The following is a 24,379-nucleotide window of genomic DNA, read 5'->3' on the forward strand; positions in this document are numbered from 1 at the left end:
AAGTGAACCCAATGATTGCTCTGTGTTTCTTGACTGGTTTTGCATACTGGGGTCTGTATATCATGCTGTGCCTTCTGTTGCCCATTGCTCCGGGTTATGTGAAAAACCATGATTCTACCCATCACTGCATTGTTTTTCTTTTTGGTTTGATTTAATATTATATATGGAAAAGCTATGTGTTAAGAAAAAAATTTTTCAAATCTGGTGAAAAATGTAAATCCTCAAATCAAGAAATTCAGTGAATCCCGAACAGGAAAGAAATAAAAAGTACAAGTCCAATCAAAATCAAATTTCAAGACATAAAAATCAAAACAAATTTAGTAAAAAAAAAAATTTAAAAGTAGTAGCCATCCTTGCACGTTGGTGCACACCTGTGATCCCAGCGTCTCAGGAGGCTGAGGCAGGAGGATCACAAGTTCAAAGCCAGCCTCAGCAATGACAAGGCACTAAGCAACTCAGTGAGACCTGTTTCTAAATAAAACACAAAATAGGGCTGGGGACGTGGCTCAGTGGGCAAGGGCCCCCGGGTTCAACCCCCAGTACCCCCCCCCCACAAAAAAAAGGAATAGCCAAAGAGAAAAAGACCACATACAACAGAGCCTATTCATTTCCCAGGTTGCCATAACAACTACCATAAACTGTGGGTCCAGAACAGAAGTCTGTTGTCTTGCAGCTCTGGAGGCTCAAGTCTGAGGTTGAGGGTTGAACAGCCTTGGTGTCTTCTGAAGGTGCTGGAGGAAGTCTGTCTAAGGCCTCTCCTGGCTTCTGGTATTTCTATGGCTTGAGGCATTTTATCTCCAATGGCTTCCTCATGGTGCTCAAGTTCCCCTTTTCATAAGGGTATACGGGATGAGGGACCCCTCCTGTTCAGGTAGGACCTCATCTTAACCAGTTGAGCCTGTAACAACCTTATTTCCATATGAGGTCTCATCCTGAAGTACTGAGGGTTATTAGGACTTCATCATAAACTTGGGGAGACAGTTCAACCCGTAATACAGGATAATGTGTTCATTTCCTATTAGTGTACCACAAATTATCCCCAAACTTAGCAACTTAAAATAGACATTTATCATCTCCCAGTTTGGTGGTTTGGAAATCTGGGAGTAACCAGCTGGGTCTGGCTTGGGTCTTTCATAAGGTTGCAGCTATTTAAATACTAGACTGGGGCTGAAGCTTCCACTTCCACAGTGGCTCTCATGTGGCTGTTGACAGGAGGCCAGTTCCTCTTCATAGAGCTTCTTGTCCTGTCCTCTCAGCAGAACAACTGCATCTCTCTAGAACAGCGATCCAAGAGAGACACTATGGCATCCCTTGAAGCTCATCGTTTTCACTGCATCCTCGTGGCCCCACATACCAGCTTTAGCATGGTGTGGGAGGAGCCCGCACTGGGACATGAAGGCCCACAGGTGGGAGTGCTGAGGCCATTGTCACCAGGGAACCACAGAACAGGGGGGTGGTTTCAAGAAATAGGCAGCAGCTGCACTGAAATTTATCTTAAAATGTTCCTTTTTTGCCAATGAAATGGGGAATTAGACCATTTTGTGAGAAAAAAATGGGGGAGAGGTTTTATCAATTGGTATTATTTATATGACTAACACATTTGATTTCAGTTCAGCCATATTGCTTTAAATTTATATCTTCCTATTCTTCTCCCCCAGGATAGCACTGTGGGCTATGTCTTTGGGTATTTAAGAAAGTTTGTATTTCCGTTCTATCAGTTACCATTATACTAATGTCCTTATATAATGCCTTAATGTCTCCTGTTTTTTACAGGGAGTAGGAGGGAAGACACAGTCTATTAGTTTCTTACTCTCAGTTCATGATGAAATTGGTTGGTAATCACTTCTTCCCTTTTCTCTCCCTGTTCACCTAGAACCTGGATTACTGTGCTCATTCTGTGCCTGAGGGCTTTACTTCATCTGAAGATCGGTTTGGTTGGTAATTCCTAGTTAGCTTTTTCTGTCATTGAGTATCCTAACGTGGTTAACCCCAGCTTATCTGGACCAAGGGTCATTCTTCAGAGGTCAGGTGCTTCTGGATATCCTGGTCTGTACCCCTCCACACACTTAGGGAAGACTTCCGTGACCTGTGTCACCATTAGCCAGGGTCTCTTGCCATCAGGCATCTGGTTGGGGTCCTAGCCAGTCGCCCTGAGAAACCAAAATAATTTCTTCCCTGTGTCCCTCAGGGTTCAATCAGAAATAGAGGTGTATGTCTATAGATGACAGATTGGTAGATCAATAGTTCTGTTGCCAAGACCTGACCTTAGACAATTGCAGGGAAATTGTCACATGGTTGACCCTATGTCCCGTGCTGGAGCTTAGAATCCACAGCCAGGCAGTCAGGAAGGAAAGGTGAACCTTAAGTGGGCAAAAACAAAGACAAGCAAACCCCACAAAGACAGATGGATCTGTGTCAATCGGCATCCTACAGGAGAAGTTGGTACCCTTGACACTTTCCTAATGATTTAGCCCAGAGGCTAGATGAGCAAAAGGAAGATCCCTGGTAAGGGAGAAGACTCTTGGGCCTTGTCCTGGCCCAGTCCACCAAGAGAGCCAGCAGGTAAGGAACAGCAGACACCTTCGGAGTACACAAGCAAAATGACTGCTTCTCCATCCCTCTGGACGTCAAGCAGAAATGTCCTCTGTGCCTACCCTCACTGGAAACTACAGAAAGGGAATTCTGAGGAACACAGACTCAGCCAAGCTAAGGTGACACAAAGTCACCATGCTCCTGTTTTCCCATCAGGGCTAGCGATGGTGGATCCCTTGTTGATTTCCCCAACCCTGTCCACGCTTTTGTACAGTCTCTATTCAGTTCACAGTCTCTATTCAGTTTGCTTTATTTATTTTTTGAGGGGGTACTGGGGATTGAACTCAGGGGCACTTGACCACTGAGCCACCTCCCCAGCCCTATTTTGTTTTGGATTTAGAGACAGGGTCTCACTGAGTTGCTTAGCACCTTGCTTTTGCTGAGGCTGGCTTTGAACTCGCCATCCTCCTGTTTCAGCTGCTGGGGTTACAGACAGGCATGCGCCACCACACCTGGCTCTTTTATTAATCTTGAATGTGCTGTTTCTTAACGGGGCTGATTCTGTGATTGGTACCAGAAGTGGCCCAGGGAAACAGATTCTCAAAGTGGAAATGATGGGGTCCTCGAGTGGGGCCCAGGCCAGGTACCACCACCGGTAGAACAAAGGGACACAATTATCCTACTGTGCCTTAGGACAGAGCGATCATTTGGTTTTGGCCTGCCAGAGACAGCTAGTTGATCTTGAAGACCCTAGAGTGGACTTAGACGGGCAGCCTTCCGAGGTGCAAGCTGATGTGTAAGTGACCCATGTCTCAGTCTCCCAGAAGAAACGTGACTGCCTGTGGACAGAATTCACAGCACTCCCTCTGGTTCAGACCTACGCCATTTCTCACACCTCAAGTGGCTTTGGGAAGGACCTTTGAAGGAGGTCCCTGCCCTGTGGTCATACAGTGACTGTGTGACTGGTGACTCTTCCTCTCTGCCTTCCCAGGGTTGCCTGTCGTCACTTGCCGCATGGCTGTGCTCTGGAGAAAGGGAGACACCCCGACATCCGTGGGCAATGGCAGCTCAATGGTGGCCTGGAACATGTGCCGATTCTTATTTGTTTGGTACCAAGGATTGATCTCAGGGGCGCTTTACCACTGAACCATATCCCTAGCCCTTCATATTTTTTACTTTGAGACAGGGTCTTGTAAAGAATAATAAAGGGTGACACAGAAACAAGGTGCAGAGGCAGGGAAGGTGGCAGATGGCTCTTTGTCCAAGCAGTCACATTTATTTATACCAATAGGTCACCTTAGGTCATTAGAGCCATAACCACATTGTTGTTTAGAGTATCAGGAAGGCTGCTTACTTTGCAGTTACAGTTTACAGTTACAATATGCCATGTGAGGAGATTTGTGCGGCTCTCAGGAAGGTCCGTGTCTGAAGTTACCGTTAGGCGGGCAGCTCCAGGAGCACCTGAGCTTGGTGAAACATTGTAGTTATCAAGCAAGCAACTTCCTTATTCCCAAGAGTTATGTGCCTACGATCAAGGTGGAAACCCTCGTGAAGAACATCGCTACAGCAGCCAGGCAGCCCATGTCTCTTATATGGAAGTTCCCCAGCAGCCAGGCACTCTGTACCTTGGCACAGAGACTTCCTAGCCACCAAGCAGGCCACGATCACGAAGTTTATCAGAGACCCCAGTCCCAAAAACAGAACCCCTACAGGGTCTCACTAAGTTACTTAGGGCCTTGCTACATTGCTGAAGCTCGCTTTGAACTTGGAATCCTTCTACCTGAGCCTCCTGAGCCAGAATATACTAATTCTTAAAGTTCCCAAACACCACCAAAGTCCACAGTCAAAGTGGACACAAGAAGGTCAAGAGATAGAGTTTGGACCTGAATTCATCTCACAGAGGATTAGCTTCTTTCAGTGGAACTACAGGCCTTTCCTGCTGTTATTTCCTCAGCCCCAGAATGCATAGTAGAGACAGGCTAAGTAATTAGGATGATCTTCATAGGCTCCCTTCTCCCAACCCCCAGTACTGGGATTGAACCCAGGGGCACTCTCACCATTGACCTACAACCCCAGCTGTTTTTATTTTTTATTTTGAGACAGGGTCTTGCTAAGTTGCTGAGGCTGGCCTTGAACTTGTGATCCTCCTGCCTCAACCTCCTGAGTTGCTGGGATTATAGGCATAAGCTACCATGCCTAGCTTATTTTCTTCATAGAGCATGGTGACACCAGCCTGTATTTACTATATACACCTAGGCTATGTGACATATGCTACAAACTTCTGCAGCACAATACTTTACTGAATACTGTAGGCAATTGTAACATCCTAATTTAGTGCCTAAGCATATCTAAATCAAAATGCTACATGATAGAAATTTTTCACTTCTGTTATAATCTTATGGGGCCACTCTTAATCATATGGGTCCTTTGTTGGCCAAAACATCATGAGGTTGCATATCACTGCACATATCAAAAAAATTTCTTTTTTGTTAAAACAGTTAAATATCGGTAACTAGTCCCTTTGACTATTGGAAGTGTCTGTCATCTCTAGAGAATTAAGTATTGTCACATGTTAGCATGCATTATTCCTAATTTCCAAGAATTTATATCCACACATTTGAAATGAATCTGTAGAATATATCTAGTACACTGCCACTTAGATTATAGCAACTTCAATTATACAAATTTGAAATAATGCCAAAAAAATTATAATATTAATTAAAATGTCTCATATCAAGTTCAAATTTCCAATATAGTACATGTCTTCCAAAGTTTCTAGAAATTGTAAAGAACCACAAAGCTTGCAAGCAGCAAAGAGCACTATTGTGAACCTTGATATTGACACTTGGCTGCATCACTTTAGCATATAAACTAAAACATATCAACTTAGCAATCAAGTCCATGATTGTTGGTGTCCTGTGAATTAATACATTGTTACTAATGCTTTAGAATGTTTTTGAATGATTTTGTAACTTGGACAATTATTTTAACATGAACTTTTTTTAAAATTTAAAATATTTTAATTACTACATCAGTCTCATCCAACACTCACTAAATGATAGCATTTTTAAGGTACTTAAAAAATTCATGGAGACCAATTACTTCAGGGTGGAAATTAGATGGTATAACATACAACAAAGACAGACACTCAAACACAGGAGGCACTGTGCAGTTAATTTAGTGGAAGACACTTGATTTGACCTCATGCTAACACTGAGACGTGAGGCAGCACAGTGCTTACCCAGTGGATGTAGATCCACGCTCCGAGACTGCAGGCCTTCCTACTCTGCCTGTCCCCCAGGGAGGGTAAGTATTGAACTATTCAGGTTTTGAGGTTTTCTAGGTCTTTATAAACAAAATTCGTTCATAAGACTGCTCTGTGGGAGACCAACCTTACAAGTGACTGGGTTACATTCCCAGGCTGGGTGCTGAGGTGCTCAGTCGCAGAAATGTGCCAGAGCTTTCCCCAACCTTCCTGGGTGTGAGGGTGGGTGTCCCATGCATGGGTGTGTCTTGCTACAGCCCCATGGTGAAGCTATGCTAACCTGTTCCTTTGTAATATAACCCCTTGCCCTGTTTTGGATAGAATCTTCCATGGAAGTGCCTTGGGTGTGTCCCCTTCTCTTACTGTGCCCTTGGGTGTGGCCTACCCAGGTGTCAGTCAACCTGCTGACAGTGGACATCATGAGGGTAGACTCAGCCCCCTGAAACCTGACCCCTTGCCTCATTTGAATAGCTTCTCCTCAATTAAAGGGGTCAGCAGGGGCTCACGCTCTCTCTGCAGACTCTTAAGGTCAGAGGAGCCCTCACAGCGACCTCAAAGAAAAAGGTATTTGTGTCTCTTGTGTGGTTATTTTGTGCAGTCCAGTTAGCCCAGTTTAACTAGAGTGACCCCTGAGCCTTTTAATTTCGAGAACAGAAACTCGGCATTGCTCTACTGTTATGAGTGACAGTGAAGTGGCTTTTTATTTGGGGGCTTGATTTTGTTCGTGTATTTGGTACTTAACGTTTGTTTTTAAACCCTTAAGAGATGTGTCTGATTTTTACAAGAAATAAACCAATGCCTATGTTCTTATATTGCCCTATATTTTTATGTAAAATGTACTTTATTTTAAACTCTACCCAGGTCAAAGTATACATTCCTGCACTACAACTTTTAATGGTTACCTAAAATCCCACCTTATGGATGCCCACAAATTATTTTTACAATTATTTTCCTTAGGTTATATTCCTAGAAATAGAATCAATACATTAAATAAAGTGCATTCTCCTTTTAAATCTTGGTATGAAGTGGCTTCCAAATTGTTTTATAAATTATATCCAAAAAGAAATTTATGAGAATAAACAACATTTATCCTAGCTGATGTCCACTCTGGATATCATTTTTCTTTATAAACTTTTCCTATTACAAAGGCCCCCAAATGTATTTAAACACTTGCATTTTTTATTTGTACATTATGGACTGTTTTCACATACTTATTCCTCACTTACATTTTCCCTTTTATTACTTGCCCTTCACATCCATAGATCACTTTTATGGTAGTGTGATCTTCTTATAAATGTGTAAGAGATAATTAAATGAAGTCAATAAACCATTTCTTTCCTACACTTAACAAATATATTTTCCAAATGTGTTCTTACTTTTTTTTTTTTTTCTGAAAGCAAGGTTTTAAATTTTTCTAGAGTAAAATTTGACAGTCATTTCTTTTGTGGCTGCTGCCTTTGATCACTACCCAGAGAATAAATGAGAAAATTATTTTATATTTTCTCTAGGTACTTGGTGTTTGTTGGTAAAATGTGAAATCAAGAGTCTTGGGAAACTTGTATGCTTTAGTGTGTGTATGCTAGAGGTGTAACTGATCCTCCCCCACCCCCACCGCTCTAGATTCCTAACATGATTTTTTTTTTTTTAATATTTATTTTTTAGTTATCGGCAGATACAACATCTTTGTTTGTATGTGGTGCTGAGGATCGAACCCGGGCCACACGCATGCCAGGCGAGCGCGCTACCGCTTGAGCCACATCCCCAGCCCCCTACCATGATTTTTTGACTACTTCATTTCTCTCCTCCCTGATCCCAGTCCCTACTTGAAAATTCCACCTTTATCATACTTAAATTCTTCTGTGCTCTTGGATTTATACCTGATACTCTGAAGAGCAATGGCAAATTTCATCTGATAAGAAATACTTTAATTTTTTCAATTAGAAACTCCTGGCTGCCATCCTAGGTTCTTTGTTCTTCCAGATAAAATTTAAATGTGTTTCGTGAAATAAGTTTTAAAGTAAAGGGGAAAACCAGGCATGGTGTAGCATGCCTGTAATCCCAGCAGCTTGGAAGGCTGAAGCAGGAGGATCATGAGTTCAAGGCCAGCCTCAGCTATTTAGCAAGACCCTATGCAACTTAGCAAAACCCTCTCTCAAAATTAAAGATAAGGGCTGGGGCTATAGCTCAGTGGTAGAGCGCTTGCCTCACGCTTGTGAGGCTCTGAGTTTGATCCTTATCACCACATAACATAAATAAATAAATAAATAAATAAATAAAGATATTGTGTCCATTTACAACTAAAATAAATAAATAAATAAAAAGAACAGGGGATGTAACTCAGTGGTAAAGTACCCCTGGGTTCAATCCTAGTACCAAAAATAAATAAATAGGTAGGGAGAGGGAAGGAGGGAGAGAAAGAGAGAGAAAGAATTATAAAAAAACAAACAAACAAACAAAAAAAAAAAACCCACATCACTCAACTTATTGAGATTTAGGTTGGGATTTAGCTTAAGAATATTGACTCTTCCCATTAGGAAAGCAGTGTATCTCTATTCAAATCTTTAATGTCATATAGTAGATTGTAATACTTTCTTTGGTACAAATACTGCCCCATTCTTCTTAATTTAGTCTTACATACTGAATACTACTATGGTGTATGGAACTTACTATTAAGTTATTATAGTTGACAGAAGAGAAATAATTGATCTGTTGATGTCACCAAAAATGGGATAAACTGATGTTGTGGAACTGACCTAGTGTGGGTTACTGAGAGGAACAGAGCATCTCTGAATCTAAGTATCAGAAAACAATCAGACAAATGCAAATGAAGGAACACTCTTCAAAACAACCCATAGGTCCTCATCAAAATTGCCAGTGTCATCAAATGCAGAGAAAGGCTGAGGAGCTAGATTAAAGGAGTCTGAATGATATGGCTGTTGAATGTATGATATAAATGATCCTGAACTGGATCCTGGATCAGAAAAAAAAAAAAAAAAAATGCTGTAAACAATATTATTGGGACAATGGATGAAATTTGAATCTGGTCCAGATATTAGATAATATTCCATAATTGTTCCATTTCTTGGATTTTATGATGGTGTGGTAGATAGGCATATGTATATGTATATATAAAATATATAATATATATATGAATGTATATACGTATATACGTGCATATATATAAAATGCCCTTGTTCCTAGGAGAGAGATGCTCAAGTTTAAGGGATGAGGGTGGATGTTTGCAACTTACTCTCAAACGGTGAAGAGGATGGACAGAGAGAAAAAGAGGGAGAGAGAATGCAAAATAGTTTGTGAATCCAAGTAAACAGTTTACAGTCATACTGAATCATCTCCGCAACTTTTCTGAAAGTTTGAAATTTGCCAAAACAAGGAGACAAAAAAGGTAGGAAAATCATGACAACAGCGTTTAATGAAAAGCCCCCAATACCACTTTACGCCTTTGGGGCCCTATTGCAATGAGGGCGTCGCTGACCTGGTCCTCTCCGGGCGGGGGTCCAGGTGCGCCTTTGGTGGGGTCTTCCTTGCACTGAGGAGCGCTTGCTCCTTTGTGTCTGTTTTCAGCGTATCGCTTTTGAAATCCAGCTTTGGGCGGAGGTGGTATTTGCACTGGGGTAAAGTTTTGCTGGTCGTGAGTACTGATCTTTTTATCACCCGGATAAGGCTTCATTTCTAGGAACACTTCACTCTGTTGCTTGGCCTTCGTTGTTATTAGTTAAATCATGCCACGGACACACATCCTCCCCCCTCAAGGTGGATACTTAGTGGTGGAACCAAGTTCAAATCCCTAAGGGGGGTGGGGGGCGGGGGGGAGGGGCGGGGTGAGGAGCAGGGTTCCAAATTAAAGTAGAGGCGATTTGGGAGCATAAATCACCCAAGTGGCCGAAAAAGGCAGGGACTCTTCAGAAACTCTCTGGGACGGGGACGCGGAGACTTGTGGGAAACCGAGTCTGGACCTTGATGGATTACCCCGAGGCCGGGGTCCCTCGCAGCTCCTTCTGCGCATGTGCGCTTCCTCTCATTGTTCGCCGCCCCTCTGTCTCCAGCTGCGCCGCGGAGAGCCGGAATCTCCCGCGGGGAGAGGGAGCGCCGCAGGTGAGACCCTAGCTCGGAGGGTGCTGTGCTGGGCCCGGGGTAGGTCTGTGCCCGCAGCTGGTGGAAGCAAACTTGCGCGAGTCCCACGGAGGCTGGGACCGAAAACACTTGTTCTCAAGTCCGCTCTGCGTGCGTCTGGTGACCCAGGAGGTTCGCTGCCTTCCCCGAGCGGATAAGGAATGGGACACGGTCAGAATAAAGTGCTCTGGGAAGAGGCATTCGAATGGCCAAGAGTTGTTTGCACAAGCTTCTCGCATTTGCCCGTGCCCCGGCCAGCCTTTGCCTAGCGAGTCAAATGCAGATACCAACGGGATGGGGCAGGGTTCTTAAAACTTGCTACGTGCCTGCAGGCTCGGGGAGGTGACGGTTCTGTTTGACGGGCCGATTTCAGAGCCTGAGTTCAAGTTCCAGCTTTGCCACTAACAAACCTCTAAGACTCAGTGTCCCCATCAGTAAAGCAAAGTTATTCCTAAAACCCACTTCAGGGTTGTCGTGAGCACCTAGGGAAACACCACCTGCCAAGCCATCAGCAGAGGCGTTGACTCGGCACCTGGCAAGGTTACCTGCCTTTCCGACTGTTCTGTTCAATTATGTGGTTCTCAAAGACCCCCGCAAATGTTACCAATCTGGACTCTGGGGGTGAGGTGCATGGGTGAAGGAGTTGGGATGCAAACCCCAAACCATTTTATTTCCAGATCTCATGCTGGATTTGTCCTGAAGTTCATTTTCCCCAGCACTTAGCAGTAGCATGTCTCTAAGGGCACAAAGAAATACTTGGAGTGTTTGAGGACTGAGTCTTCCCTTGAGGCTCCTGGGGATTCCTATCTCCAGGGGTTCTCTATAATGAGGCCTCTAGTCCCCTCCATCAGGGGCCACCTGTCTGTGCCTCAGCAGTTTTCAGGCTCCAGAGCCAGGCTTCTGGCAGTTCTCAAACTAGCATGCATCAAAAACACCTGGAGGGCTTGTGAAACTCAATTGATGGCTGGATCCCACCACAGCTCCTGATTGGGTGGGTCTGATTGCCTACTTCCTGTATAATGCTGATGCTATGGGGCCCGGCATCTCACTGGGGGAACCATCATTGTTGGGGATGGTGAATTCCAAGACAGAGTTGGGACCCAGCTGAAGGTTCTGATTATTCAAGTGTATTCCCTCCAACCAGGTTCAAATTTCCTTGGATCACACAGCTCTTGGGAGGAAGGAAAGAGGGGACAGCGGATCCCACCTGGAAGATCCCCAGCACCACCCAGGTACAGTGCACCACAGCTTCAAGACAGAGGCTAAGAAGCAGACAGAGTCTATATTTGCTTTCTGTGAAGCAATTCCTGGTCCTTCTGCCGTGAATAACATCCCCATACCGGAGGTTGTCAAGAACTGTCAGTCAACAAGGAAGGAGGTGAGCTGGGCTGAGGGAGGTGACCAGAGGCAGGCAGCATGAGAAGAGGAAGCATGGAGGACTGGCCAAGCCCATTAGGGAGAAGGCCAGGGAGATACTGTCTCTTCCCCCCAGACACTCCTCCCACAGTTTTATTCATCGAGAGAGAGAGAGAGAGAGAGAGAGAGAGAGAGAGAAGAGGAAAAAAATAAAATTATATCATTTGCAAGAAGGTGGCTGGAACTTAAGAACAATTCTGTTAAGTGAAATAAGCCAAACTCAGAGGGTCAAGAGTCATAGGTCGTATGTGGAAGCTAAGAGGATAAAGAAAAAAATCCGGGTAGGGGCAGCCAGGGGTCTCATGAACATCAAGGGGACCAGTGGGTAGAAGAGAGGGGTCAGGAGGAGGGGAGGGGAGGGGAAGGGAGGGGGGAATACTGGGTGTGATATTGCCCAAATTATATTGTTACATTGTGTGCCTGTGCAGATATGTAACAACAAATCCCACCATGATGCACAACTATAATGCACAAATAAAAAATAGGGGGGAAAAAGAGAAACTCTTTCTACACCCTTAACTCTCCAGTCCATAGAGACTCCCCTAAAGCATACCTATCTCTGTTAGTGGGACCCAGAAATTCTTTAACTTCAAGGAGTTAAAAATATATTTAGGAAAGTAAATGAGCAAATCTTTATAATGTTTTTATTGTTTTATCATTTTTATACCTTTTATTTGGAAATATTTAAAACACAGAAGTAGAAAAAATACTAAGGTACTTATCACAGGTTCAGCATGTAGACAATTTTATTTCATCCCTCAAAATGCGCATGTGCACACACACACCTATTCATCCATCCATACGCTTTCCCCCATCCCCTTTCTACCTCCCTTTACAGGAACTTTTTTTTTTTAATATTTATTTTTTAGTTTTAGGTGGATACAATATCTTTATTTTATTTTTATGTGGTACTGAGGATCAAACCCAGTGCCTCACATATGCTAGGTGAGTGCTCCACCACTTGAGCCACAAACCCAGCCCCTACAGGAACATTTTAAGGTAAATCACAGACATTTAAAAAAAAATGCAGGGTGCATCATGTTTCATGCTGCACTGGAGTCCCTGCATCTCATCCTTGATATCACATGGTTTGTTTACCAGATCTTTCTTAAATGACTTTCATGTTCTACGTTTGTCTGTTAGTAAATCAAAGTAGGTTATGGAAATGTCAAGAAACCAGTAAGAAACCAATATTGACTTTCCCCAGTGAAATGCCTGCTTCTCTGAGCTCCACATGGTTATATCAGGGTTGCAAGAGCCCCTTGGCAAGAAACCTGCCCCTCCTGAAACAGTGGCATTCATGTGGCCATCTGTCAGCAGATGTACAGCTTTTCAGCAAGGCTTTGGGAACTTTCCAGGGGACAAAAAATCATTTCTCATGATTTCTGTGCTCCTTCCCTCCCTTCCAGCCCTGGCTTCATGCTTCTCTCAACTTTTCCAGGAGAGAAGAAAATGAACACCTCCCAGGTGAATTGTTTACTTATTACTTCTTGTTTTCAGAAAAACTAAGAGTTACTTTGTATTGTTCTCCCTTGTCGTTCCTTCATTTTCTGACTTTTCCCTGCATTGTGATTTGAATTTCTTTTTTCCTCATTTTGTGAGTCTACATTTCATTTTTGATCACCCTTGAGGTGTTAAAACATATAACACATTTTCCTATCAACATCAGGAATATTTTTCACCTATATCAATCACCTGAACAAGATGCAGCCCTCCTGCATCTCAGATTTGTGGAGATTGTCTAAATCATCTAATTGTTTTTCACTTTCTTTTCTTCTTTTTATATAGCAAATGTTATGTTTTAAATATTTTGTTAGTGATTATATCACACATTCTAACTACATTTAAATTTGAATATACATCTTCTGGTTATTTTTTTGCCATCCCCAGTTTTCAGATAGAATGACTAAATCATAATAGTTGGTCATCTCTAATATAATCTACAGTTTAGGGCTGCATATTATATTCTAGCCACTGCTAAATTCTGATATTATTCCTACCAGGTGTTAACTCTACCAGGATTAACTCATGTAATTTTGACAACATTATTGGGCAGATACCTTTATTACAAACTTTTTACTAAGGGCTATAAAGATTTAAGTGATTCTCAAAAGCTTACAGCTGAAGTAGTTCAAAGGCTACATCACTAGATGTTTGGCCAGATGGAGATCTCTTCAAGCCCAAGAATACAGCAAGTTCTCCGCCCAGTTTTGAGAGTAAGTTATGTGCTTCCATTCCAGCCTGCCCAAGAACTTGGAATGGAGCTGTCTTAGGAACAGAATGTCCAGACAAGACACGGGGCACATGAAATGAAGCAGGGGACGCACTCACGCTACAAACGTATTTGTTGTGTATCTGAAGTTCAAGTGTAACCCATTGGCCTGTGTTTTTATTACTAACTCTGTCAACCCTACTCAGGTGGAAAGGGGGTCCGAGGTGCTCCCTGCTGACCCTTAGGTGACAGTCCCAGGTCACCCAGAGGAGCAGACGCCCTTTGTTTTCAATGGCTGATTTTATGACCTCATTCAGAATGGCCCTTGATGAATTGGTGTGACCCTCCTGCCTGGCGTTCACCACCATTGTAGCATCTGTCCTAGAGTCTTGGGAATTGGCACCCGCAAATGTGGCTTTGTCTGAAGCCATAAGCACTTTGCTTGCACACCCCTCACAGACAGCTCTCCCCAGTCTCCACTGTCTTTTCTCCACGATTGTGATTGTGTCTTTTTCTCTTTCTGGGTCCTGCTGAGTTTGCCTGGTGGCCCCTGCAGCACTGCCCAGCTCGCTGTTTGGTCTGCTGTCTGAGCCTGGGTCCCTGAGGATGCCTGCACCCTGCTCTGTTCCTTGAGTGAGCGACTTTCAAGATTCCATCTTGAAATCCTTTCCCCTCAAAGTATTGTGAGAAAAAAAGAATCTGCAGTATCTCTAGGCATCTGGGGAGGAGTGGTGTGGCAGCTTGATTGTCATTCCTTTGTAGATAAAATCTCCCCTCCCCCTCGCTTGCTCCCCCTCCCTCCCCCCCTCCTTTATCAGGCCTTGGCTTTTTCCCTGGGCAGTGCTGCTTATTTGTTCTCTGTGCGATCCGCCTGCTTGGCAGTTGAATGTGTCCTAAAAAAGATGAAGCCCGGAGGCTCAGAGGTGTTTTCAGTGTCTCTGTGTTTGCTTCCTTCCCGTCTCCCTCTCTGCCCTCGCCACCTGGAAATCCCACTGCAGCCTCTCTCTGGTCCCCTCTCTGTGTTCCTTGACTTTTATCTCATCGTTTCTAGTTTTCTGTGGGTTTTGTGAGTGTGCCTGGAGAGATTTACTCATTTGTTTCCAAGCCTTCTCTGGAGGGCTTTGTTTTCCGTTTCCCCAAATCAGTAACAAAATATTTAGCATCTGTGTAGAGCCGTGTGCTCTTTCTTGTCTCAGAGCCAGCTTCTCTTATTTATGGAAGCAAGGCCCTCTCTTATGCTGACTTTAAGATACTGATTTGAATGTTTAAACATTATCTCTTCAATATCATAGTTAAATTTCTTTCCCAGCTTCCAATCTACTCATCTCAGGCTCTTGTTTTTATTGACATTAAATCCATCCATCAGTCGTCAAGCCTTGTCTTCTGGAGGCTTACTCCCCAGGCTGTTGATCTCCTCTGGTGTTCAGGCTCTTTTTTGTTGGTTTGTCTTCTGGGTGAGCAGGAAAGCAGAGACCGGATTCAATCAGTGCAGATGGCTGATGGGTGTCTCAGAAGCAGGGAGCTGTTTCCAGGGCAGCTTCCCCTGAATGACAGGATTGGCCTCAGGCCTTATCAGGAACAGTCCAGAGATGTCCACAGACATGCCCTTCAGGCTGTATAGATTGGGAGGGGGGCAAGCTCAGGCACCCCCTCCCCGCCCTGTCTCCCCAGAGTTGCCCTAAAACAAGAGCTGTACCCTCTGTGCACAGTACTCGATTTTGCTCTTTGGTAGCAAAGTTCTCACAGATTCCCTGGGACAGTTCCTGCTTTTCCTTTTCTTTTCTTTTCTTTTTTAAATATATATTTTTAGTTGTGGATGAAACTTTATTTTTATTTATTTATTTTTATGTTGTGCTAAGAATGGAACCTCATGCCTCACACATGCCAGGCGAGTGCTCTACCACTGAGCCCCAGCCCCAGTTCCCTGCTTTTTTCTAGGGAACATTCTCCTGAGTATTAACCCTCAGCAACTCAGTATTAATCCTGAGTAACTCAGTATTAATCCTGAGTAACCTGCCAAGGTGTCTGGCCATCCTCCTGCTGACCGCGGCCCCTGCTGGACTCCCAGCCTCTGCTGCTTCTCAGTGGGAGGTCTTGCTGGGCTCTGAGGACCACCTGAGACACTCTGTGTCTGTGCTAAGAGGTAAGCCCAGTGCCTCCGTGCCTGCCTCCTGCTCCACATCTTCCAGAAACTTGTCGAAACTTCCCGCTTGCTGATGGCCCCTCCTGTACGCCTCCGTGGTGATAACCATAGAGGTTTTCTATCTCTATATTCTGCTGTTGGGGTGCCCAGCCCATGTGTTGACCCAGGAGTGTCACTTACTCTTGAACTTGTCTCTTCTGAGACACTGTCCTCATTCATCAGCTGCTTAGTGAGCATCACCGTGAACCAGGACTGCACCGGAAGAGGCTGGTGTGGCTGGCCACTCCTGATTCTGGTTCCTGGACTCCAGAGCTAGCTCTTCTTTCTCTGCTGTCCCTCAAGCCCTGTGTCCTCAATGTCCATATTCTTTGGAGCAAGTGTCGTCTTCTGATGGCTTCAGCTACCGCTGAGTTAGGCCTGGTTTCCAAAACCTATTTTTATCTGAGATCCGAGGCCTGGGACTGGTGTCCAGCTGTTATGTGGACATATCCCCTGCATCTCACACATTCCTTAAGTATAGCACACCCCAGTTCTCTCTGTCTCTCTTTCTGCCCAATACAGGTTTTTTGCTTTGTTTTGTTTTGGGGACTGTACAGTATGTGGTGATAGCATCCACTCAGCTGCTCTTATGGTTCATCTGAGAGCAATGGTCCATTTTCCTTCACTGTATAATGAATTGCTGGGGACTTCTACATAGAATCAGTTTCGGCTTCTCGACCCCGTGCTTATGCCTTAAGAGAGGCGCTCATCTCTCACACTAGTCTATTGTCCTAACAGCTCTTGAAAACAGTTTCCTACCCTTGGCCATTGGTATTTCGGGTCATGTAATTCTTTGTTGTGGGTGGGGGGCCTGTCCACTGTGGGTTTAGCAGTATCTCTGGCCTCTGGTCACTAATTGTGGAGCAATCTCATCTCCCTCAGTTTTGATAGCCAAAAAGACCTCCAGACATTTCTCATAGCCAGCGGCAAAGTCACCTCTAGTTGGGAATCACTTCTTTAAAAATCCCCAATATGCTTCTGGAACATACTTTCAAAATATAAAGCTAATCATGTTACTTACTTAGATGTCCCCATGGTCCATACAAGTGATCTCCAAAAAGAAGTGTGCTTCTTCTCCCAAGGACAGCACTGCCCCATCTACTGGTGCAAGGAAAGTACTAGAATATCCATTGCATTTGTTTTTTATCTAAAAAAAATTAAGAAAGTTGTCAACCTTTATTTTTGGAGAATGGCTTAAAAATTGCATACATACATAATTTCCAAATACTCTGAAGGATACTAAGGAATTTTTAAATATTTTGGCTATCTCTGGTCTGTAGGAGAAAGTCCAAAATTTCTGTCTGACCACTTCCATATTTCTTCATCTCATCCAGTTCCTAACCTTCTTCTCTTAAATGATATTTTTAATTCCCTCAACTTCAGGTATGTAAGTTTAACGTTGTCTGTGCCTTTTCTTATGCTACTGCCCATGTTCACACAAAACCCAAATCCTGGTCTCCTTCATGAAGGAAAATTAACTTCCCTCCCTCTTTCTGGCCTCAGTCTAGATTGACCTCACATTTTTTCCACATCTCGTATTATTTATTACTGCACATGAATATGTGGATAGAAACTGTTCTCATCAGTCTTAAGATCCTTAAAAACAGGACCAGTGTCTCATTTTTCATAGCATTTTCTGCAGCCAGAACAGATCCAGATATGCAGAGGAAATTCAAATTGTTTTATGAAGTTATCGATGAATTTATAAATAAGGGTAAAGGCCCAGTGTTTCTGTTATGATTTCTGCTTCTCCCACAAACTGGAACAGGAGAGAAGGTAGGGCTAGACAACAGTTGTAACTCTTCCTGGTGGAGCGAACACAGCAGGAATTCTTTCCCATATGGATTTCCCATGTCGTGTGCTCCTGAGTACTTGAGACTGAGCAGGCCTGGACTGTTGCAGGGACCCGTGTTGTTTGAGGACGTGTCTGTGGACTTCACCCAGAAGGAGTGGCAGTTTCTGGACCCTGCGCAGAGATGTCTGTACAGGGACGTGATGCTGGAGAACTACAGGCACCTGGAGTCACTGGGTGAGCCCAGCTGCTACGCGGCCCCAGCAGCATGCACTTCCTATCTTGGGAGCCAAATTGTCGTAGACGGTGAGAAGTCTGATGCTGAGATTGTTGGTTCTATGACCCTCGAAAGAATATTCTGTTTTCACTTCCCTGATAAAAGGTCTTTTCACCAGATGCGCAGCCCCCCAGGGAGGAAACCTAGCCACTGGCCCAAGTTCTGACAGGTGACAGATGCCCCCCACCCCCAGGCAGAGGCTTAGCCACTGGCTGTGATAGAACACGGCCAGACACTGGTCACATGTTCTTCGACCAGTGACCAGTTCTTCTGTTCTTCGAAGGGCCTGAACCCTAAGCAGCATTGCCAAGTCTCATGTCATTTCCCATCACAGGACACTGTGTGACCAAACCTGAGCTGATATGCAAGTTGGAACGAGGAGAAGAGCCGTGGATACTAAAGAGGGAAGTGCCAAGTCACAGCCACGCTGGTGAGTTGAGGTCAGATGGAAAGAAGCTGGAAAATTAGATCCTGGGTGGCCGGTTTGGGGCTTGGTAGCTTTGAAAGGTGTTTTGGAAATCTGTCGGAGGCTATCGATGTTTAGAAGTGAGTAAAGAGGTGACCACATACCTTACACATCATGGGCCCTCCTAACATCACTCTCAGGTGTAAGTGTTCTTTGTTTCCTGTTTGGTTTTTAGAGAAAGATTCACTTGGTGTTTATAGAACCTCATTTCTGCTTTCTTCATCCTACATCTTTATTTCTGTTTTCCTTCCTCTTCACCTTCCTCCTGTGCCAAACACTGGTCAGTGTGCATGAATTCATTTTTTCCTTTATTAAACAAGCACATGCTGTGCACTGGTCACACTCTAAGCCTCGGGGGCACAGAAGCAAATGCTCTACTTCTATCAAGAGGTCCAGTTAGCACCAGGCATGGTGGCACACACCTGTAATTCCATTGCTCTGGAGGCTGAGGCAGGAGGATAGTGAGTTCAAAGCCAGCCTCAGCAACTTAGCAAGTTCCTAAAGCAACTCAGCGAGACTGTGTCTCTAAATAAAATAGTAAAAAGGGCTGGAGATGTGCCTCAGTGGATAAGGATCACTGGGTTCGGTCTCTGGTACCAAAAAAAAACAAATTGTCTAGTTAGAAAATAAATATATAATAGGGTAGACAGTCATCAGCAGTATGAAAAACTCAAGTCAGATGAAGAACGTGGAGTCTGATAGGGCCTTTTAGAAAGGGAGACCAGGGAGACCTTTTAGGGGAGGTGGATATTTGAATAGGAACAGTGGGATGGGTCTTGAATGGAGGGTTTGAGTGAACCAGGGGTGGTCAGAGAGATTTCCAGATCAGAGGGACAGCAAGGGCCAAGCCTCTGATACAAAAGTGTCCTTGAGAAAGCAACAAGGAAGCCCTGAGACCGAGCAGGTGGAGCGAGGAGAAGGAGCAGAGAGTGACAGAGGGAGCTGGGGAAGGCTTCTGGTCCTGCTGAAGATTTCAGTTTTCCTGGGTGAGATCACAGGTGAGAGAACAGGCCAAGGGCAACACTTTAAGCACAGCCTTTGAAGGTCAAGAGGACACACAGGACTCTAGCAAGAGAGACTGAGAAGGCCCATCCATCCAAAATGAAGGTGGAGAGTCAGAGTGGTGTCCAGAAGCCAGATGGACAGAGAGTCGAGAAGCAAGGAGTGAATCCACTGCAGAGGCAGGGATGTAACGTCAGCAGCGTCCCTTCTTCACCTCACCCAGAACCCACAAGGAACAGGAAAACACAATGTCATCTCCATCTCCACCTTCACGGGAGACTGGAGGCCACTGAAGTCTCAAAGTAAAAATAACGATGATACTCATGTGGAAAAGCTGCCAAAGCAATGGAAATTGGGAAGATGTAGAGAAAAGAAAAGTATGCATACAGCACTCTGGAAAATAGTGGAAGAATATATTCTGAAGACAGTTTTATATGCAAATTTGACTACAAATGGAACTTAAAGGGGTGAGGATGTTTTTTAAGCAGTGGGTAGGAGCATTGTCCTGAAGGATATCTGGCTTCCAAGTAGAGGACAGAACATGTACCAAATAAGGGGAAAAGATGGAGGTAGGATTGTAGTTGGAAATTAACAATTTATGGAATTAGCCTGATCTGATAGGAGCTGACAGCATTGTAGACTTGTGGGATAAGCACATGAGCATGAATCGTGAATTTAGGTGTAAGAATCTAGTTTAAAATCTAAGCATAAAAATCTAATGTCACATTCTTTGTTGGGATATTGACTTCTATTTGTTTTATCTATTGCAGAAAAGCCAAACTTTTTAAAAAAATTTTTTAGTTGTAGTTGGACACATACATTCATTTTACTTATTTATTTTTATGTGGTGGGTGCTGAGGATCGAACCCAGTGCCTTGCATGTGCTAGGTGAATGTTCTTCCACTGAGCCACAACCCCAGTCCCAAGTCAAATGTTTTTAAGCATACAGTTAATGTTATTTCATAAAATGTTAGTAACAGAAGATAATAATAATCACCCTCAGCTAAATTGTTTACAACAAAGAAAGACAAAGGTAAGTAGAGGGCCCTGGGCCACATCCAATAACCAGGAGCTTAGTTATCACAGGAAAGAAAAGCAATAGAGGAAAACATTAAAATAGCATTAAATGTTAGGAGTTGAAATTTATATTACAAAAACCAGCACATGGGTGTATAACGGAGCTTGATTCATAATCGCCAAAACTTGGAAGCAACCAAGTTGTCCTTAAGTAGGTGGATGGATAAACAAACAGTACATCTAGTCAATAGAACTATTCAGCACTAAAGCAAAACAAGCTATCAAGGCATCAAAGGACATGGGAAAACCTGAAACACTTACCAAGAAGTGAATGAAGACAGTCCATAATGGCTACACATTGTATGGTTCCAACTGTCCGACATTCTGGACAAGACAAAGCTATTCATTAAAAGGATCAGTGGTTGCAGGGGCTTGGAGAGGGATGAGCAGGATTCATTCGTAGAGAATTTTTAGTGAAACTATTCCGTATGATACTATAATGGTGGATACTTCTCATTATACTTTTGTCCCAACCCACAGAATGTACAACAAGAAGAGTGATCCTTAAGGTAAACTATGAACTATGAGTGATAGTAATGGGCAGATATAAATTTGATGGTAAGAACACATGCCACTCTTGTAGAAGATGTTGATGTTGGGGAGGTTGTGCAAATGTGGGAATGGGGCACATGCAGGAACTGACAGTACTCTCCGTTCCACTTTACCATGCTAAAAAAATAAAGTCTATTTAAAAATTCAGTGTGTGACAGATCACCACCAGTTGGTAAAGTCAGTCAGTGGGTTGAAAGAGGGAAAGTAGAGTTTTCACCAGGATGGATAACTATTGATTAACTCTGGTAGAACTGAATGATAGTGCCACTCGTCAGAATATGGAGGGGACTAGATCCTGCTATAGTCATGGCTTGCCCTCTTATCCATTTTGATATTTTATTGGACATTGTTTCCCATATCATAGCTGTATAGAGACATAGGACCTGAACTATAGGATTGACCTTTAGACCTGAGGATGTGAGTGACTTCATAACTTTAGTTGGGATTGGTGTGCAGTCTGGAAAGGGGAGAGAGATGGGAAGCACATAGAATGGATTAAGGATGCTCCTGTGGTGATTATGGTAAAAAGGAAGAGAAATCAGGATCCTATCTTCTACAAGCCTGTTCCTCGCTCTGCTGTTTTCCTTGGGCACCCTCTTCCTCCTTGCCTCCTGTTCAGGGTTCCCCTTCTCTACCTCATGTTTTGAATGTCCTCCATCCTTAGATCGATCATGTTCTTGACATCCTTTGTTCTCAGTTCACCATTTCTTGTGTTTATTTCAAGTTCTCTACCCATTTTGAGGTCATGTTTATAACAATCCAAAACTACTTATGTTTTTTTCAGCTTTCTCTCTTTTTCTAGTATAGTATGTGGCTTTGGCTTTGTTTTCATATAACCCAAAAGATGAGAAGAAACATTTGCTTAGGACTATTGTCCACCCAGGAGACTGCCTGAAGCCCAAGAATCATCTCAGCACAGGGCACTGTGTACAATCCCTTTCCTTCAGACAGGTGCCAAGATGTATAATGTCTGGTTAATTTTTCATATTTCTAGAAGTCCAGCGAGCCAATGACATGAAAGAAAGCCAAGAAAATGAAGACAAATATTCAAGACCAGCTGGATTTATCCACAACAAAACACTCCCCAAGGAGGGAAGGAAGATCTTAAAAGAAACAGTAGAGATGGCCACGAACCTAGTGCCCTCAGGAAAAACGTCTCATAACTGTGACTCATTTGGAACAAGCTTAAAAAGTGTTTCAAAATTAATTATTAGCAATAGAAACCATTTAAGAAAAAAGTCTCCTGATTTCAGTGAATGTAGGACCCTTGATACGAAGCAGGAGAATATGCGTACAAGGAGCAGGCCCCATGGAAATGATCAGAGGAAGAGACCCCACAGTCCTCATGAGGACTGTATTCAGAACAGTTCATCTCCAGAACAACCTCTCGAACATGATGATTGTAGGAAGGCCTCTCATAGGAAGACACCCTTGGTTACATGTGAGAAAGCTCACACAGGAGAGACATCCTCTAAAGGTGACAAATACACACGAACCTTCAACCAAAAGTTAAAGGTCATTTCTGATATGAGGATCCTTGGGGAAAGGAAACCACATGAATTCAGGAAAAGTGGGAAATTATCATGCGAAAAGCCAAAAGATGCACATCAAAGAATTCCCATACAGGAGAAGCATGTTAGCTGTAGTAAATTGGGGAAATCCTTTAGCAAGAAATCAAACCTCACCCAATGTCAGAGAATGTGCCCAGGAAAAAATACTAATGAGTGTCACAAAAGTGAGGAAGACTTAAGGAAGTCATACCACAGTCAAGATGAGAAAACTCATGCAGGAGAGAAGATCTATGGCTGTACAGAGTGTGGGGAATCCTTTCATGAAAAATCATGCCTCACTAAGCATCAGCGAACTCACATCACAGAACCAAGCCAGCATGATGATAGGAAGAGAGCCTTGGAGAGGAAATCCCACCTCACTCTAAATCAGAGAGACACCACCAGAGAGGATACTGAAAAAGGTGATAAATGTGAAAAAACTTTCCGCAAGAAATCAATATACACTCAACATCAGAGAATGACCTTGGAGAAAAAAACTCATGAGAGTAAGAAAAGTGGAAGAGCCATAAGTGGGAAGTCACACCTCACTGAAAACCGGAGCAGTCGCAAAGGAGAGAGAACTTATGACTGTGGTAAATGTGCGGAAAGCTTCCATAAGAAATCGAGCCTTACTCAACATCAGAGCACACACACAGGGAAAAAGCCCTACGAGTGCAATGAATGTGGGAAATCCTTCTTTGTGAAGTCCAACCTCACTGAACATCAGAGAACTCACACAGGAGAGAAGCCATATGAATGCAGTGAATGTGGGAAATCCTTCTGCCAGAAATCGGCCCTCACAGTGCATCAGAGAACTCACACGGGAGAGAAGCCATACAAATGCAACGAGTGTGGGAAAACCTTCTGTGTGAAATCCAACCTGACTCAACATCAGAGGACCCACACTGGAGAGAAACCCTACAAGTGCAACGACTGCTGGCGATCTTTCTGTGTGAAATCCAACCTTGTAGTGCATCAGAGAACTCATACAGGAGAAAAGCCCTACAGATGTCCTGAGTGTGGGAAAACCTTCTATGAAAAGTCAGCCCTCACAAAGCATCAGAGAATTCACACAGGGGAAAAACCCTATGAATGCAATGAATGTAGAAAAACCTTCAGCCAGAGGTCAGCCCTCACCAAACATCAAAGGAAAACACACAAGAAGAAAACTATCAACACCCTCCATGTGGAGAAACCTACAGTCACAAGCCAAACTCACTGAACATCAGTAGGACCTGAAGGCAAAACCCCGACGCGTCAACATGAGTAGGAAAGTCTTCACAAATACAACTAATGGGAATCAGAGAATTCATATAGGAGTAAAACCATAAGAACGTTTTGAATATGTGAATGCTTTCTTTCACATGTATTTAAAGTTGTTGAGGAAAATTTATAATTTTAAGGTGTATGGATTAAAATGTCCTAGCAGAAATGTTGTTTAACCAGAAGTCAGATTTCAGAGGTAATATCAAACTTATTACAGAAAATAGTCTATTCTTAATAGAAAAATGAAACATGGGCCTTTGGTAAACACATGAATCATTTAAGCCATTCTATATCAGCATTAAATAGAATCCTTCTGGCTAGCATTCTCGATTTTCTTCATTGTGTTTTCCCTTTGTTTCCTAATGAAATTTCTCTTAGGTTTTTAAAATAATAAAGTGGACACTGATGAAGATAGAAAAAGTAAAGTAGGTGAAAAAGAAACAAAAACAAAGTATAATGACCTCAAGAAGGAAACCTGAAAGGAAACCAAACATAAGTTATCACAAATAATAAGAATAAACTGAACTGCCACATAGAAGTCAGAAGTAGTTTAATGATGATTTAGAAAGCTAAGTCTGCCAGGTATGGTGGTGCACATCAGTAATCCCAGCTGGCTCAGGAAGCAGAGATGGGAGGATTGCAATTTAGTGACACCCTTA

General features: G+C 43.4%; 1 protein-coding gene across 1 annotated transcript; it reads left to right on the forward strand.

Moving 5' to 3' along the window:
- Nucleotides 1-17,637: 17,637 nt before the first annotated feature.
- LOC143394931 (uncharacterized) lies at nt 17,638-23,676 on the forward strand. The gene is made up of 3 exons (XM_077109094.1): nt 17,638-17,767; nt 18,142-18,237; nt 22,781-23,676. The coding sequence occupies exons 1-3, from the start codon at nt 17,734-17,736 to the stop codon at nt 23,674-23,676; spliced, it is 1,026 nt and encodes a 341-aa protein (XP_076965209.1). The 5' UTR covers nt 17,638-17,733.
- The last annotated feature ends 703 nt before the right edge of the window (nt 23,677-24,379 follow it).

This window comes from Callospermophilus lateralis, chromosome 3, assembly GCF_048772815.1.
Source record: "Callospermophilus lateralis isolate mCalLat2 chromosome 3, mCalLat2.hap1, whole genome shotgun sequence".
Taxonomy (NCBI): Eukaryota; Metazoa; Chordata; class Mammalia; order Rodentia; family Sciuridae; genus Callospermophilus; species Callospermophilus lateralis.

What these genes read in the sequence shown, in the direction of transcription:
- LOC143394931 (XM_077109094.1), top strand. Translation starts at nt 17,734, where the DNA reads ATGCTGGAGAACTACAGGCACCTGGAGTCACTGG. An exon ending in CAGGCACCTGGAGTCACTGG is followed by an intron (nt 17,768 to 18,141) that starts GTGAGCCCAGCT and finishes TTCCCATCACAG; the next exon opens with GACACTGTGTGACCAAACCT. An exon ending in GCCAAGTCACAGCCACGCTG is followed by an intron (nt 18,238 to 22,780) that starts GTGAGTTGAGGT and finishes CTCACATCACAG; the next exon opens with AACCAAGCCAGCATGATGAT.